This window comes from Camellia sinensis, chromosome 2, assembly GCF_055761805.1.
Source record: "Camellia sinensis isolate YWXY chromosome 2, ASM5576180v1, whole genome shotgun sequence".
NCBI classification, from domain to species: Eukaryota; Viridiplantae; Streptophyta; class Magnoliopsida; order Ericales; family Theaceae; genus Camellia; species Camellia sinensis.
Window position 1 is genome coordinate 227311975 of NC_138962.1, and position 18271 is coordinate 227330245.

The following is an 18271-nucleotide window of genomic DNA, read 5'->3' on the forward strand; positions in this document are numbered from 1 at the left end:
GCCCCTGGTGAGTGCATGAACTGACTTACCATGCTGACTGCAAAGGCAATATCAGGCCGCGTATGAGACAAGTAAATCAATTTCCCTACAAGTCGCTGATATTGTTCCCTCTCTTTGACTTCTTCAGCCTTAGCAGCTTGTAACTTCAAGTTAGGCTCGATCGGAGTCTCCACTATCTTACAACCAAGCATACCTGTTTCTCCAAGGAGATCAAGAACATATTTTCTCTGATTAACGAATATACCTTCCTTGGATCTTGCAAATTCCATTCGGAGGAAATACTTGAGGGCTCCCAGATCCTTAATGTGAAATTCTTTTGCGAGTTTCTCTTTGAGGGATGCTAACCCTGCTTCATCATTACCAGTTAAAATGATGTCATCAACATAAACAATCAAAATTGCAATTTTACTATTTTTTGAATGTTTATAAAATATTGTGTGATCTGCTTGACTCTGCGAGAAGCCACAACTGATAACTGCCTTCCCAAAGCGTTCAAACCACGCTCTTGGTGATTGTTTGAGTCCTTATAATGACTTGTTTAATCTGCATACTCTGTCGCTTCCAAGTCTCTGCTCAAATCCCGGCGGTAGGCTCATGAACACCTCCTCTTCAAGATCACCATTGAGAAATGCATTTTTAATGTCAAGTTGATGTAGAGGCCAATCTGAATTTACTGCAAGAGATAACAGTACTCTGATGGAATTTATTTTAGCAACAGGAGCAAACGTCTCCTGATAGTCGATCCCATAAGTTTGAGTGAAGCCTTTAGCCGCCAGTCTCGCCTTGTATCTCTCAACGCTTCCATCTGCGTTACATTTTATCGTAAACACCCATTTACACCCAACTGTTTTCTTGTCTTTGGGTAGATCAACTATCTCCCAAGTACCACTTCTCCTTAAAGCATTCATCTCCTCCATGACTGCTAATTTCCAATTCGGATCATCCAATGCTTCCTGTATATTCCTTGGAACAAACAAGTGTGAAATCCTAGATGTGAAAGCTCTATGGTTTTTAGACAGTCTTTGATAGGAGAGGTAATTTGTAATAGGATGTTTAATGCAATTTCGGACACCTTTCCTAATTGCTATAGGAACATCAAGGTCGGAAATAGAAGGAATAGGATTACCTAAAATTTCGATGCCAGAACTCGGGTGGACATTCGGGTCATTAGGATGGACATTCGGGTCATTATTCCTCAGATGAAATCGCTTCCTAGTATAAACCTGAAGCTCAGGATTTAGATCATTTTGTAGTACTTCTCCCCCTAAACAAGAATCTTCTTGACTAGGCACCATAGAACTTGGTTCTCCTAAGTGATCATTATCAGATAGATGTGGTTTTTGTGTAGGATAAATGACATTGGGGAGCGGGATAGAAATATCCCAAAAACGGTCTTCTACGCCACTTGTCTCCACCTGAAGAGAAGTGTTGGGGAAATAGGATTTTGTTTCCACAAATGACACATCCATACTCACATGAAATTTCTTGGTTTGAGGATCGAAACACTTATACCCCTTTTTGTTTGAGGAATAACCCAAAAAAACACATTTTATAGCACGGGGGTCAAGTTTTGAACGAAATTGACTGGGAACATGAACATAGGCAATACATCCAAAAACTTTGGCGGGTAAATCAGAAAACAACCTCGTGTCAGGAAAAAAAGTTTTGAGACAATCAAAAGGTGTTTTGTATGTTAACACCTTTGTAGGCATCCTGTTTATCAAATAAGAGGCTGTTAAAATTGCTTCACCCCATAAATATTTAGGAACATGCATGTAAAACATTATAGCACGTGCTACTTCAAGTAGATGTTTATTTTTTCGTTCTGCAATGCCATTTTGTTGAGGGGTATCCCGACATGTAGATTGATGAAAAATCCCATTTTTTTCCAAAAAATCACCCGACTGCTCATTGAAATATTCTGTTCCATTATCAGAATGTAAAATACCAATTTTGATTTGAAATTGGTTTTCAATCATATTGTAAAAATTTGTGAATAAATTTTTCACGTCAGATTTTTTATTCATCAAATAAATCCAACATAAGCGGGTATGGTCATTAATAAATATAACAAATCATTTTTTACCAGAAAGAGTAGTGATTTTAGAAGGGCCCCAAACATCACTATGAATCAAATAAAAAGGTTTGGAAGCCTGGTAAGGTTTTGGCAAATAAGTAGAACGATGAAATTTTGCAAAAATGCAACTTTCACAATGAAAAGAAGAACAATCAATCCCTTTAAATAATTCTGGAAATAAATGTTTCAGATAAAGAAAACTAGGATGTCCTAGCCTATAGTGCCATAGCATTATTTTTTCTTGAACAGAGATTGAACTAGTACTATTAAAGCTCTGAGCTTTTTTATTACTAACAGGTATTTCATCAAAGTAGTAAAGACCTTCAAGCATCCTAGCACGCCCAATCATCATCCCCGAGTTCTGGTCCTGAAATTCACAATGGGATTCAAAAAATGTAACACGACAATTAGAATCCTTAGATAGTTCACTGACAGACAAAAGGTTACAGGCTAAGTTGGGGACGTGAAGAACAGCATTGAGATTAATTTTCTCAGTTAGTTTAATAAATCCTTTTCCTGCAATAGGTGAAAAACTACCATCGGCTATTCTGATTTTGTCATGACCAGAACAAGGGAAATAGGTACTAAATAAATGGGAAAAACTAGTCATGTGATCGGAGGCACCAGAATCTATGATCCACGGAGAGAAGTTTAGGCAAGAGAAGGCTTTAGGATTTCTACCTGTTTGTGCCAACAAAACACTAGGAGTACCGGATGAGGAGTTGGATTTTATCAGCTTTAAGAGTTGATCCATCTGCTCTTTGTTGAAGGGACCTGAATCGGCTTCATTAGCGGTAGGAAAGTCATGATTTTTCTCTTCTTGTTTGCTGCTTTTCCAGTTGACAGGTTTGCCATGGATCTTCCAACACGTTTCGTGTGTATGGCGAGGCTTGTTGCAAAAATCACACCAAACCCGTGGCTTATCATCAAACCTACGCTGGTAATTTGCAGCCTTGTTGGCCGCAGCATCGCTAATTAAAGCAGAAATTTCAATTGATTCACCAGTACCTTTTTTCTTAAGCATGACGCTCCTTCGGCTCTCTTCCCTTCTGACTTCGGCAAATACTTCGCCAAAGGATGGGAGAGGAGGTCTGCCAATAATTCTTCCTCGCACTTCATCGAACTCAATGTTGAGGCCAGCAAGAAACTTGTAAATACGGCTGTCTTCCACAGTTTTCTTGTGGTGGTTGCAGTTGTCAACCGATTTCCATTCGTATGTGTTGAAGATGTCAAGATCCTGCCACAACCTTTTCAACGAATTGAAATATTTGGTGACGGAATCATCTCCTTGACGAATCTCTCCCAACTTCAAAGTTAATTCGAAAACTTGAGATTGATTTCCTAGGTCAGAATACATCTGACTAACATTATCCCACAATTCTTGTGCAGTAGTATAGCACATGTAATTAGAGCTTATATCCTCCTCCATGGAATTGACCAACCATGTCATAACCATGGAGTTTTCAGCGTCCCAACTGTCGAACAGCGGATCATTAACAGCAGGAGCCTTCTTGTCACCAGTGATGTAACCGATCTTTCCTTGCCCATGGATATACATCCGGACAGATTGTGACCAGTGGAGAAAATTATCACCATTTAGGCGGATGGTGGTGATTTGGACAGAGTGAGAGTTGGACGTTTTCACCGGAATGGCAGCGGCAGGGGTTGAAGTGGTTTCGGACGTGACTTCCGACATGGCTATGACGGTTTTAGGGCTGCTGTGTTTTTTGTTGCTCTGATACCAACTTAGAAAATATGAGGAAGAAGAACTCCGAAAATATGAGGAAGAATGAATATATTTCTGTTATATTCAAAACTTCTTATCTTACAAGACCAAATGACACTCCTTATATAGGAGATATTACAAACATCATTATAACCCATTATATGCCACTTACATATTATATATTACCACTATCTACCACCAACACCACTATCATATTCTATACATGCCACTATCTTTCACCAACACCACTATCATATTATATACATGCCACTATCTACCACCAACACCACTATCATATTCTATACATGCCACTATCCTTCACCAACACCACTATCATATTATATACATTAACACAAATTTCCAGCAGTAACGGTTGCGGCCGCTTTTTAAAACCTTGCCTGTAGGGCTTGCCACGTATTGAGCTTGATACAAGTACCCACAGGGTTCTTACTTTCTCTCTCTACCTCACTTTCTCTCTCTACTCTATATATATTTCTTCCGCTCCATTTGTGTTTGGTTTTGCATTGCTAATCATTTGCAAGTTTCACCTCTCTAGTGATATTATCGCTTTTGCTTGTTTTAGAGCAAGAACCCCCTACAATAAAGAAGTTGGCCTCCAAAAATTCCATGGCCCCACAAATGCAGAGTCTCTGGATCTGGCCCCTGCAAATGCTGCATACCCTTTGCAGCGGCACTGTGCTGTTGCTACTTTTGTACTCCTGACTTCATTCCTAGTCATTGACCCTCATTTATTAATGGTTGTTAATGGCAAATGAGAGAGGAAGAGACTAATACGTTAGGTGGGTCCTAATTTTTTTTTGATCGGCAAAAAACTTTATTGATGGAAAGAAAATTTACATCAATAAAGAGGAGCTTGGAGCTAAAACAAGCTCCAACCTCCTAGTTGGTGAGAAACCAACGCACAAAGAAAAGAACAAAAGCAGGGAGAAAAAAAGACAGATCATACAGCCCATCCAAGAGTGGAGAGCAGCTGCGACTCCAACCAGCAGAATGCCTCCACAACCCCAACACAGCCAGCACTCCAAAGCAGAGGTCCCAGTTCAATACTCAAACAGAACAGCACCAGCAGACATGCACCCAAGCACTCCCCTGGCAATGCTGCAACCCACACATCTCTGTTGAAATCTGATGGAATAGTAGCCAAAACATTACCAGCAACCAGCATCCATTCCAGCAGCCCAACAAGCAATCCACTCCCCAATTTTGTTTAATCCATCTCAATAGAACAGCAGGTCCAGATGAACTGACACACCCAAGTGATATTTGACTCCATCTCAACCAGCCCAATTACGGCATTCCAATTGTGCACACCTGATGCAACACAGCATACCTTTCAACCCAGCATGACAGCCCCTCCTAACGCAAGCACTTACTAATCTGCTGCATATTATTCACCAGATCATGGACCGTATATTTCAAATCTGGGACATAAGATTTAACCCACAGAGCAATTCGTACCTCGATGGTTTCACACAGAACACTGAAATTAGGTTCCACCCCATTGAACACAGATTCGTTCCTCTGTTTCCATATTGACCAGAAAATAGACAATTTTTCTTTTTTTTTTTTGAATAAGAAAAAGAAAAAGACAAATTGCAGATGCTATCAGATGTTCATATGGAGACGTAGAAAGGAAAACCAAAAAAAAGTAGAGAAAGAGAGTTAAGGCAGAGAAACTTTAAAAAGAAAGAGAACAACCTTATTTTTCTTTCCTAAAACTTTCGGGTAAATTACAGTGACCTTTCTCGAGGTTTGATAAAATTACCATAAGTTATATAATTTAAACATAATTACAATGACCTCTCCTAATATTAAATTCATGTAATAATTTTAACCCATTCCGTTAAAGAACAGTCAAAGAACTAACAATTTAGCTGATGTCATGCAAAAAACGTTTATTAAATATCAAATTTACTCCTTTAAAACAAAATTGAAATTAAATATTTTACTTATTTATTTATTTAATAATTTATTTATTAACCGCACACAATTATATATAGATATATGTGTATATATACAATATCATTATTCTAATCTATCATTCATCTTTCTCTCGCTTATCTCTCTCATCTCTAATCACTGTCGGTGTTCATCGCCTCTCTTGCCCCACCTCCCACCATCTTCACTTTCTCTTTACCCTTTGCCTCCTCTAGGAATGGCAACGGGGCGGGGCGGGGCCGGGGACCACACTCCCCATCCCTGATCCCCGATAGTGAGAAATTCCTCGGCCCCGGCCCCGATCCCCAATGGGGACCCCATCAGCCCCCCCGCCCCCGCCCCCACCCCAGATCGGGGATCGGGTTTCCCCGACCCCGAAAATCTCCGACCTGTTCATTTTTATTTTTTTTTAACACAAAAAAAAAAAAATTTCAATCTGTTGTATTCAGTTTCAGTAATCTATCATCAGCATCATCATCATTAAAAATTTCAATCTGTTGTATAATCTATCTATCATCATCAACTTAAAAAAAAAAAAAAATCTCAAATTCTTCATTACACATATATATCATCATCAACGCATATATATATATATATATATATATATATATATATATATATATATATATATATATATCAAAAATCTGGCGACGATTCGACGAAGATATATGCGTGTGTGTGACATGAACAAGTTCAGATTTTTGAGATTTGAGATTTGAGATTTTTTTTGAGATATATATATATATATATATCATCATCATCATCATCATCATCATCATCATCATCAACAACTTTAAAAAAAAAAAAAAAACCGTGGATCTGTATCTGTTCGTCAAGTTGTGTTGCGACGGAGCTGCAGCGGAGGCCGGACAGAGGCGGTGTTGCGACGAGGAAGCCATGGCGACGAAGGCGATGGTGGAGGATCGGCGGATCTGTTCAGATCTGTTTAGATCTGACCTAGATGATGATGACGGAGGCGGTAGTGGTGGAGGATCGGTTTGGATCTGTTCTAGATGATGAGCAACGTGGTCTGAGGGAGAGAAATTTGAGTGAGGGAGAGGGAGAGAGAGATGAGAGACGTGGTCTGAGGGAGTAGAGAGAACGACAGTGAGAGTGAGAGATTGAGAGAGAGAGCAGCCCCATTGTTGTGTTTGTTTGTGTTGGGATTGTGTCATTAAACCCTAAACACACACATATATATATACAGGGGCATACTCGTAATATCACTTCGGGGAGATACGGGGCCGGGGACGGGGACGGGCCGGGTCTGGGGCTGTGAATGTTATCCCCGTCCCCGGCCCGAAATGCTTCGGGGATTTAATTTTAAATACCATCACCGTCCCCACGGGGGTATTTTTCGGGAAAAAACCATTCTGATCGGGGTCGGGGGGTCGGGTCCCCGTCGGGCTTGGGTGAAATTGCCATCCCTAGCCTCCCCCTTCTTTCACCCCTTTGCCTTCCTCCACTGTCCACCACTGCTCACTCCACCATGGGGCATCGCTAGACGTAATCAATAAAATTACTCAACCTTCTCTATCATCCCTATTATAGGGTTTTGAACAAACCAATTAGGGAAAGAGGGAGTTTCCGTGAGAGAACGATGGAGATGCTCTGTGCTCTAGGGCTTTTGTGAGAGGGGAATATAGAGAAGAGAGAGAGAGAGAGAGAGAGAGAGAGAGAGAGGAGATAACTCAGTGGTGTACTTGTGTTCTCTGCCTTGTGCGATGACTCAGCGGAAGAGGGTCTCGACTTTGTGTGTTCAGTTCGACGGCTTGGCTCTGTGTAATCACCTTCTACAACAGTTCTGTGACAATGGTGGTGTGCTTTGTACCACGAATTTTTGTGTCATAAACTTCTGTCAAGTTCTTGTATTGAATTTCATTTAGTTTGAATCAACTTTTTGTTTTATTCTTGGAGGTTGAATGATGAAGGATTGTAGAGGGTGGTAGCTGGACATGTTGGTGTGATGGTTGTAGCATTGGAGGGGTTCAAGAGCGGGAGGCATGTGCAGTGGTGGTGGTGGTGGTTATGAGCGAAATTTGGGGAAGAAGAATGGATTGTGGTGTTGCAGTGAAGTAGATGAGAAAGGAGCAGAAACTGCTAGTGGTGACAGGAGTTGTTGGGGGGGGGGTGGTAGGTTGCTCTGATTTTTATCTGTGTCTTCTATGTATGTTTGTAGTTAACAACACAAGATTGAGGGATGGTGATTAAGTAATTTCTCAATTAATGAAAAAGGCAATATAGTAGATTGACAATAATGTTATATTTGACAAATGAAATTGAGGGTAAAAAAGTAATTTCATTACTTCTGCTAAACTTTGTTTATATTACTATTAGTAGAGGGGAGGTTAGTGTAAGTATAACAAAATTATGGAGCTTATTGTATTTTCTCTAAATCTCATGGGAGGTTAGTGTAATTTATCTAAAATGTTACATAACTTGTTAGATGATTAATAGCAGAATGGGAATGGCCATACTGCGTTTTGGGCATGTCATTTTTTCCATTATCTGTGTATGATTGACTTTTTTTTAATGGTTTTTTTGTTAGATTTATTTCATTTTTATTTTTGGAGACGAAAAAAATTTGATTCCTAAAATCCTTAGGAATTGCTAATATACATTTGGGTGTGTGCAAACCCATGCTTGTCTCGAGCATATGTTGTTTGGAACTTTATTTGGATTATATTTTCTCTTTTGCAGTTTTGGGACTTCAAGGACTCCACAAAAGAAACGAAGATACGAAGGCCTAAACATCTACATAAAAGCCTCAAGGTGCTTGAATTGAATGGATTTATTGGATGCAAAGCTGATCTGGAGATTGCCTAATACATACTTGGCAGTACTGTGTCACTTCAGGAGATAATCATTGATCCCAGCCATCCAAATAAATGGGCACCTGAAGATCCTGACAAGCAACAACTGGCTAGAACGCGTGCCAGGCAGCACTTGGAAACAAGATTACCCTTTGGGACACAATTGGTGTTGAGATAATAACAATTTATGAACCTCTTGGCTCGTATCTACTTGTATACTGGGTCTTCAAGGATACAGGTTTTTATTTTATTTTTTGGGGCACAATCTGCTAGTAGTGAGAAAACTAGTATTAGTTATTACGAATATTATTTAAATCGGTGTTCAATCTGAACTTTGAATTTATGATGAAGGTTATTTACAATAAGGTGTGGTGTTATTATTATTATTTGGCTGGGTTTTTATTTTATTGCGTTTCAGTATAATTATTTTCTCCCTCGTGGCAAGAAATTTGGCTGCAAATTTAGCAAAATATTGCTACCATAATGCTAATACAAGCAACTGATCACTGCTCGTCTAGGAAGTACCTGATCGTGCTCCATTTTCAATGACGCTTGGGGCATCATCCAGTGTTTCTAACATTTATCATGTATGTAATTGGCAAATGGGTGGGTTTAGTTGGGTCAATATGGATTATGCAATAAAAGAATTTAATAAAATTTAAAATTTCATTATGTACATGTTAGCTTGGGCAATGAAATTTCGTTATCAACATCTCTATCCACTACAATGATCACGACACTTCGCATTTTACATATCAAATTTATCATGATTTTAAATATAAAAAGAAAAATGAACAAGACTCCAAATTAATATAAAAAAATTCTACTTGCTCAAAAAATCATGAAATTGATTCTAATTTTTATAAATACGAAAACATTTTTTTTAAAATTCAATTCCATTGCTTGGATAAAAATAAATAAATAAATAAAATTCTCTATACAATGAAATTTTACTCATATTTTACTGCGAAACGGAATTTGAAAAAACCCTTTTGCGGGAGTAAAATGGGACACACACACACTCCCTTTATCTGTTGTAAGGATTATGGAGACTATGACTTTGTGTGATATCCAAAGATCGCCATAAGAAAATTAACAGAGACAATGTCGAAAAACAAGAGACCACATTAACAATGATGATGATGAGGGATAAGGATTACATTGGACGTCTACATAATTTCTTTACCTCTTTTTCTCACTCTAAATCAATATAAATCAATGTAGATCTATAGAGCAAGAGGTAGTTTAAACGTTGATTTTGTGTCCATGTTGCAACAGAAATCTTTTATGAAGACACATATATTAAAAACAATTTAGTTGTCCTTTTACCACTAAATATTATATTGAGGGATTTGTGGTCAAAATTAATACTTTTTTGTGGTTTTAATTATGCATTGATGACCTGTAAAATAGATTAACTAACAGGTAAACATATTAAAATAATAAATAATATTATATAACCACAAACATTCGTAACACAACTCACTAAAACGCATAACCTCGAAAGATAAAAAGCATAACCTACAACTAAAATGAGTAACCTCTCCACAAAAATTCATATTGTTGCCACAAAAATACGTAATTTAACCACAAATTGCATAACAAAAACCACAAAAATTATGGAAACTATAAAATGTTGTAACGTAACCACAAAGTTACATAATGTCACCCAAAAGCGCGCAACTTAACTACAAATTGGTGTAGCAAAAAGCATAAAAATTTTGAGAACTACAAAAATGTCGTAATCTATCTACAAAGTTACGCAACGCCATTCACAAAAATAAATAACCTAACCACAAATTAGTGTAACGAAATCTATAAGACTTTTGGTAACCACAAAATGTCGTAACCTAACTACGAACTTATGTAACATCAGCCATAACAACGTGTAATCTAATCACAAATTGGCATAATGAAAAGCATAAAAATTTTGAGAACCACAAAGTGTTGTAACCTAACCACAAAATTACATAACGTTACCCACAAAAATGTGTAACCTAACCATAAATTAGCCTAACGAAAACTATAAAACTTTTGATAAGCACAAACTATTGTAACGTAACCACAAAGTTACATAATGGTACCCACAAAAACGGATAACCTAACCATAAATTGACATAACGAAAACTATAAAGCTTTTGACAATCACAAAACGTTGTAACCTAACCACCTATGAAACATGGACACGGACACGGACACGGACACGGATAAGGACATGGGACACGACAATTTCTAAAAAATGAAGACACGGACATGGCGGGGGACACGGCAAATTTTTTTTTTAAAAATTTTTTATATATTTTTATGTGTTATGTAGATTCATATTACATTCATCCTAAATCAAAATAAACAAACACTAACATAGTAACATTAATTCATTAAATATAACCACTACATTTAAACAAATTAATAAATCATCTATTCACAAAAAAGTCATAATAAACGATAAGAACTAAGACGAGAAGGGGAAAACATTCAATATCCAACAATATTCTTCACAAAAGCACTAAATAAGAGAGGCAAAAGAAAGAAGGAAGAAAAAAAAAAAAAAAAAGTGCGCCCCATCGTGTCCTCTACAAAAAAATCATTAATTAAAGGGACACACCATCTGGCATGTCCCGTTCGTATCCCCGTCGCGTTCACGTGTCGGACACCGCCACAGCACCGATTTTGGAGTGTCCACACTTCATAGCTAACCACAAAGATACATGACGTCAGCCACAAAAATGCGTAACTTAGCTACATATTGACTTAACAAAAAGCATAAAAATTCTGAGAATAAAAAAAAGTCATAACCTAACCACAAAGATACGTAACGTCACCCACTAAAACATGTCACCTAACCACAAATTGGCGTAACGAAAGCATAAAATTTTTGAGAACCATAAAATGTCGTAACTAATCATAAAGTTATGTAATGTCACCCACAAACTTACTAATATCCCACTATTTGTATTTAACACTATCATTATATGTATAATTATTATAAAATGCCGTTTTGATACTCCTTCATATACCACTACTAGGCACATATTTATCATTACCTACATTAATTATTGTTAATAGGCTTTTCCCAATTATTTTGTCCAGCGCAATCTGTTTCATTTTTTTCTTCTTGAAGGCCCCTTGCATTTATGCATAGAATCATATTTTGAAGGCCATTTTTTATTTTGATGAAGCTTAGATTAGAAACTGATCAAGTCAACAACAATTTTGGCAAAAATTTAAAAATAAATGGAAGAAAAGCTATTGGTTAATGGTTGCATGCAGTTGAAATGATGAGACCAGATATGTAAAGGCATGCACACATTTGGGCATGCTTCCCTTTATCTACATTTAATGGACAGATGAACTTATTCTGAATGCTAAAAATAAAAAACAAAACTAATAATAAAAAGCTGGCAAAAAAATTTCATGATAAAATTCAGAAATCATTCAAAATAGAAAGTAGTTCGGATAAGTTTTTGTATTCCCAAATTTGAGAACAGATGCTGCAAATAAGCTTTTTGTTTTTCATTCTCAATTCCACTTGACATGACATAAACTAGGCAGATTTGGAAGAGGTAGGTGCACATTCTCCTAATGAGGAAATCATAACATCTACGATATAAGTAGATTGTTCAATGAAATTGATCACATAGTCCAATGAAGGCCTCAAATTTATATTGCCAGGGCTACAAATGGAAGAGCACAAATTGTTTTGATGTACATACAAAAGAATAGGAATCAAAACCTGACACGTTGATATCAAGAGGATGAACTTTAGAGCTTTCATTTCATTCTTCCTCAGAAGGTGATGAACTCACTCCTAGAGCCTTCTTATGGACTAGTTCCGATCTTAGACAGTTAGGAGCAAAAATTCAACAGAAGGCTGTATGTGCTCCAAAATGCGAAGGGGGTCAGGGTATAAAAGGCCCTTAAAGACGAACAGTTTGTGGAGGATGCCTATACCAACCTACTCTTCATGGACCATGAGGGAAATCTTGAAATTTGGAGCTTTGAGGTAGCAATTTATCAGATATATTATTGGAAATGGTCAGTCCACTTTGGTATGGAGTGATAATTGGCATCCTATGTGTTGATGAAAGTAGTGTTTAATTTGGGGAGTTCCTTAAAGCTAAAAGTTTAAGAGACATAATCCATCAAGGAGCATGGAAGTGGCCTAGGCAAAGGACCAGAAACATTCAAAAGATTATAGCTAATAAGCCCCAAGTCATTCTTCCGTATCACTACTAGACTTGATAATATTAAAGCAAACAAAGACAAGAGCAGTTATAAGATAACCTCTAACAAAGAAGAAGGAATATAAAAAGCGATCAAAGAAGCATCAAATATGCTCATTTTACCATCATATAACCAATTGTATGTACTACTAGAGTTACTAATAGTATGATAGATTTTGAAAAATATCGCAACTTAACAATGCTCTTCAAGTTACAGACACAACTAGAATTTTCTCAATCTTCTTGCAACACAGTGAAGCATATAACAAACATACAAAACAACGTGTAAGAATTAGCTCCATGCCAATTTGACTCCTTTTCGCACACTTTGTTCTCTCAAGTAGCAGCTGCAATAGTAAAATAGGACAAAAGAACACATGATTGTGAGTCAATACACTTGGAAAAGAAAACATATGGTTAATGGCACTCGAGACTAATTGAAAAAAAAAGTGTTATTGATAGAGATGTTGATGATCCAAACCAATAAATAGGAAGAATGCCTTTTCCTTTTGAAGCATCTCACTGTCGATGTAATGTGCTTGTTTAATTTTGTATCCAAACAATCACTTATGCTTATTTAATTCTAGTTATGTTTTGGGTTGGGTTTTGTTAATTAGAGTTAATGTATGTGGAGGAAATTTGTCCAGATGTTTTATTGGTACTTGGGTTAATATAATTTCATTTAAAAAAGCTTGCAAGGGAAGCTAAAAAGGCAATAGAAAATTCTGCTGAAGGGGCTGTTAAAAAGTGACCCCTCTTCTCCCCTGTTTTGCTCTTCTTCTTCTCTATTTTCTGCAGGAAAAATCAGATCTGATTGTGTGTGTTTTAGATTGATTTCTTTGTAGTTTAAACACACACTTGCTTCCAAAACACCCAACATAAAGTGGTATCAAAGCCTAGTTTGAAGTGGAACCTTGGATTTGAAAAAGAGGGCTGAAAATAGGTGTGTGAAGAAGAAAAGTGAGTTTTGCAAAAAATCTCTATTGCTAACTCAAGCAACCAAAGTATAGGTATCCAGCAACCATCTATGCCCATTTTTGCTGGAGAAAATTATGATTATTGGTGTGTGATGATGAAGACCTTATTTCAGTCCCAAGGTTTATGGAACTTGGTACAAAATGGGTATGATGAACCCAATTCAACAACTACATTAACTTCAGCACAAGAGCAGCAGCTAGAGGAAACCAGAAAAAAAGATGCTAAAGCACTCTTCTTCATCCAACAAGCACTCTCTGATGAGTTGTTTCCAAGAATCATTGAAGCCAAGAAATCAAAGGAAGCATGGGACATTTTACAACAAGAATTTCAAGGAGACAAAAAGGTCAGAATCATCAAACTCCAACCTCTTAGAAAGGAGTTAGAATATTTGAAGATGAAATAATCTGAAACTTTAACTGATTATTTCTCTAAATTGATGGAGATTGTCAATCAAATGAAATCATATGATGAAAGAGTTGAACAAAAGAGAATTGTTGAGAAAATTCTGGTTAGTTTACCGGAAAAATATAACACAATGGTGGGAATAATTAAAGAAACAAAGGATATCTCTAAAATGAGTGTCCAAGAATTGATGGGTTCTTTGAAAGCTCATGAACAAAGGTTGTTAAAACAATTACAGAAGCCTTTGGAGAGTGCATTCCAATCGAAAGTTAATTTGAATTCTAAAAATCATGGAGAATCATCAAGTAATGAACAAACAAGAAGGGAATCATCAAGAGGTGGTAGACAAGAAAGAGGAAGAGGTAGAGGAAGAAATTCATCAAGGGGAAGAGATAGAAGCAACATTGATAGAAGTTCAAGTGTAGAAGAAAATACAAGAAAGTGCAGAATTTGTAAAAGGGGAAATCATCTAGAGAAGGGTTGTAGGTTCCAAGGGAAACCACAATGTTATAAATGCAAGAATTTTGGCCACCTCCAAAAGGATTGCAAAGTCAAAAGCAATCAACAAGCTAATTTTTTAGAGGAGAAAGATAGAGAAGGAAACTTATTTTATGCTTGCCAAGCAGCCTCAGAACACAAAAATGATGTTTGCACTACAAGAAAAAACACTTTCCGTGACCAACATTTTGGTCGCGAAAAGTACTATATTTGGTCGCTAAAACCTTTTCGCGACCAAAATGTGTTGGTCGCGAGTTGGTCGCTAAAGCCTCGTCACAGATAGTTTTCTGCGACCAAAAAAGCCTTTGGTCGCTAAAAGTGACCATTCGCGACCAACTTTTTTGGTCGCGGAAAGTCCAATTCATATTAGCCAAAAGTAAACTTTTAGCGACCAAAGATAAGTTGGTCACCAAAAGTAAGCGCCTTAACCCAAAAAAAATAATTTTTTTGTGCTGCCTGAGACTTGAACTCCTGATCAAGAAGTCACCATGCACCAAATCCACTCTGCCAATAATATGCTTCTTGTTCATATTTGGCAAAAAATATATATAACCCATAAAATTTGGTTATATATTATTTTATAAAACTTTTAATGCCTAAACAGAAAAATAGCATGTAATTACAGTAGTATCATTTTTTTTAAAATTTATCCCGCCATAACTTTCGGCGACCAACTTTTTTTTTTGGTCGCCAATAGTATACTTTCTGCGACCAACCTTTTTTTTGGTCGCCAAAAGGTGATCTTCTGCGACCAAAAAAGTCTTTGGTCACCAATAGTATACTTTCCGCGACCAACTTTTTTTTTTGGTCTCCAAAGGGTAATCTTCTGCGACCAAAAAAGCCTTTGGTCGCCAATAGTATACTTTCCGCGACCAACTTTTTTTTTTGGTCCCCAAAGGGTATACTTTCTGTGACCAACTTTTTTTTTTTGTCACCAAAAGGTGATCTTCCGCGATCAAAAAAGCCTTTGGTCGCCAATAGGTATACTTTTCGCTACCAACTTTTTTTTTTGGTCGCCAAAAAGTGATTTTCCGCGACCAAAAAATTGTGGTCGCCAAAAGTTAAATTTTGGTCACAGAAAGTGGACTATTTGCGACCAAAAAATATAGTTGGTCGCCAAAAGTATTTTTTCTTGTAGTGTTGGTACCTTGATAGTGGGTGTAGCAATCATATGATAGGTGACAAGTCTATTTTCTTGGACATGGACACTTCAATTTGCTCTCAAGTTAAAATGGGAAATGGAGTGTTAGTAAATACAAAGGGAAAAGGAACCATATGAGTTGAAACAAAGATGGGGAGTAAGTTTATTCATGATGTGTTGCTTGTTCTAGACTTGGAGCAAAATCTGCCTAGTGTTGGACAACTTGTGGAACATGGATATGCAGTCTATTTTGAAACTAACAGCTGCAACATTCACGACAGAAATACAAAGCAAGTGGTGGCAAAAATTCAAATGTTGAAAAATCTAAGTTTCCCACTCACATTCAACTATGCTAGAGATGTTGCTTTAAAAGCTCATATGAATGATGAGTCATGGTTGTGGCATAGAAGATTTGGGCATTTAAATTTTCAAAGTCTCAAAGTGCTTCACCAAAAGAATATGGTCCAAGGACTTCCAAGTATTGAGGAAATACATGATGTTTGTGAGGGGTGTGTACTAGGGAAGCATCATCGGCAACCTTTTCCTAAAGGAGTTGCTTGGAGAGCCAAAGAAATGTTAGAGTTAGTTCATACAGATGTTTGTGGGCCTATGAGAACTCCCTCCCATGCCCAAAACAAGTACTTTATTCTTTTTATTGATGACTATATAAGGATGACATGGGTGTATTTCATGATGTAATGTGCTTGTTTAATTTTGTATCCAAACAATCACTTATGCTTATTTAATTCTAGTTATGTTTTGGGTTGGGTTTTGTTAATTAGAGTTAATGTATGTGAAGGAAATTTGTCCAGATGTTTTATTGGTACTTGGGTTGATATAATTTCATATAAAAAAGCTTGTAAGGGAAGCTAAAAAGGCAATAGAAAATTCTGCTGAAAGGGCTGTTAAAAAGTGATCCCTCTTCTCCCCTGTTTTGCTCTTCATCTTCTCTATTTTCTGCAGGAAAAATCAGATCTGATTATGTGTGTTTTAGATTGATTTCTTTGTAGTTTAAACACACACTTGCATCCAAAACACCCAACACTCACTGATAACATTTAGCAAGCTTGATAAAACAAATTTTGATACCATTGTTGGCTCATCCTCATGCTTGGGCCAAACCATGTACTAGGCAGTTGGTGACTTCAGCTCACTATATGACTAAATTTAAGTAGCCTTCAAGAAAAAATAGGAACAACTTGCATAATTAAATAATCGAAGACAAACCTGTCAATGGTCATTGAATCTCCAATGATCTCTAAATAAGTAGGAAGATGAATGATGATCAACAACGGAGTCATTATGGCTCGTTTCGGCAGGTATGATCAGTGAGTACTGAGTCTCCTGTGCCCTTTCTCGTGCGCTTTGAGCATTCACAATATTGCTTCTTTGTAACGCCCTCAAAATAACAATATTAAACCCATCTGATAAGACATGCATTTACATATAAACTAACCACATTCCTTTATTCCTTAGAGTTCCATTACATAAGTATTACATGTTAACATCATAACAAAATGCCCTACGGGCTTACAGCTTTCCAAGTTAACACTTGGTTACAACAAAAGAGTACTAACTCGTTTACACATTAAGCCCTTGGCTTGAGGTTACATGTAATACATCAAAAGTTAAGCAACAAAAGTATGCCCGCCTCTAGCCTCCCAGCTATGTCCTTGGATGTGGCATGCTACCAGTACCTGAAAATGATATTCCCATATAGGGTGAGCCACAGCCCAGTAGAAATATACTAAACCAACCATGAACAATGACTAAAAGATTAGCAATTGATAGATGGCCAATACTGATACAATCACATAAATCATATATTTATGTCAAACGACTTACAAGTCCCAATTACTTTTCATTTCCTCTTTTCAACAGATAGGCATATAAGCACTACCCACATGCTCAACAGATATGTATAACAACAATATCCACAGATAAGCATAAAAGCTATATCCACATATCACAAAGATAAGCATATAAGCTCTATCTTCACTTCTTTAGACAAGCAAATGAGCTGTATCCACGGAGTTCATCCCCTATCTTCTCCCATCACTATCCGGTTTAGAGGTACATCCCCTATTTTCCCCTAAACCGCGGAGTACATCCCTTATCTCCTCCTCTACACATAACGTATACAAACACAATGGTTGTATATACAATCACCCAATACATACAGTTAATGTATTCTATCAACTGTCAAGTTCCATGACACATTTCATTGATTAGTTTCAGTTTGCCTAATCATCATGCATTGTCTACAACAATCACGACTATCCTCCACCGATAGCACAAAGCAGTTATTTCTAAACAGAAAATAAATGCACAAATGGATATTCAATCAACATTTCATTTCTTCATTTCTCCCAATTAATTATCCCAATTAATTAAATAATGTAATTAGGCCATTTTCCATAATTACCATTTCAACCCTTAGGTCCCATTTTCATT

The 18271-nt window shown here is 37.0% G+C and overlaps 1 protein-coding gene and 1 long non-coding RNA gene across 13 annotated transcripts in view; one reads left to right on the top strand and one right to left on the bottom strand.

Annotated features, from left to right (window-relative positions):
* The window catches only part of LOC114270911 (F-box/LRR-repeat protein At3g03360), a 35488-nt gene extending 26548 nt beyond the window's left edge, over positions 1-8940 (top strand). For all 12 annotated transcript variants that reach the window (XR_014362754.1, XR_014362755.1, XR_014362753.1 and 9 more), the window contains one exon: positions 8463-8940. Coding sequence is in view for 9 of the 12 variants with exons in the window: in XM_082917208.1 (XP_082773334.1) it covers positions 8463-8588 (126 nt within the window). In the remaining 3 variants the exon portion in view is untranslated. The remainder of the gene's footprint in view (positions 1-8462) is intronic.
* Positions 8941-12879: 3939 nt separating this feature from the next.
* Positions 12880-17208, bottom strand: LOC114270904 (uncharacterized). Its single transcript, XR_014362756.1, has 2 exons — positions 17045-17208; positions 12880-13145 (listed from the first exon to the last, which is right to left on the bottom strand). It is a non-coding gene; the product is annotated as an uncharacterized LOC114270904 (long non-coding RNA).
* Positions 17209-18271: the final 1063 nt, after the last annotated feature.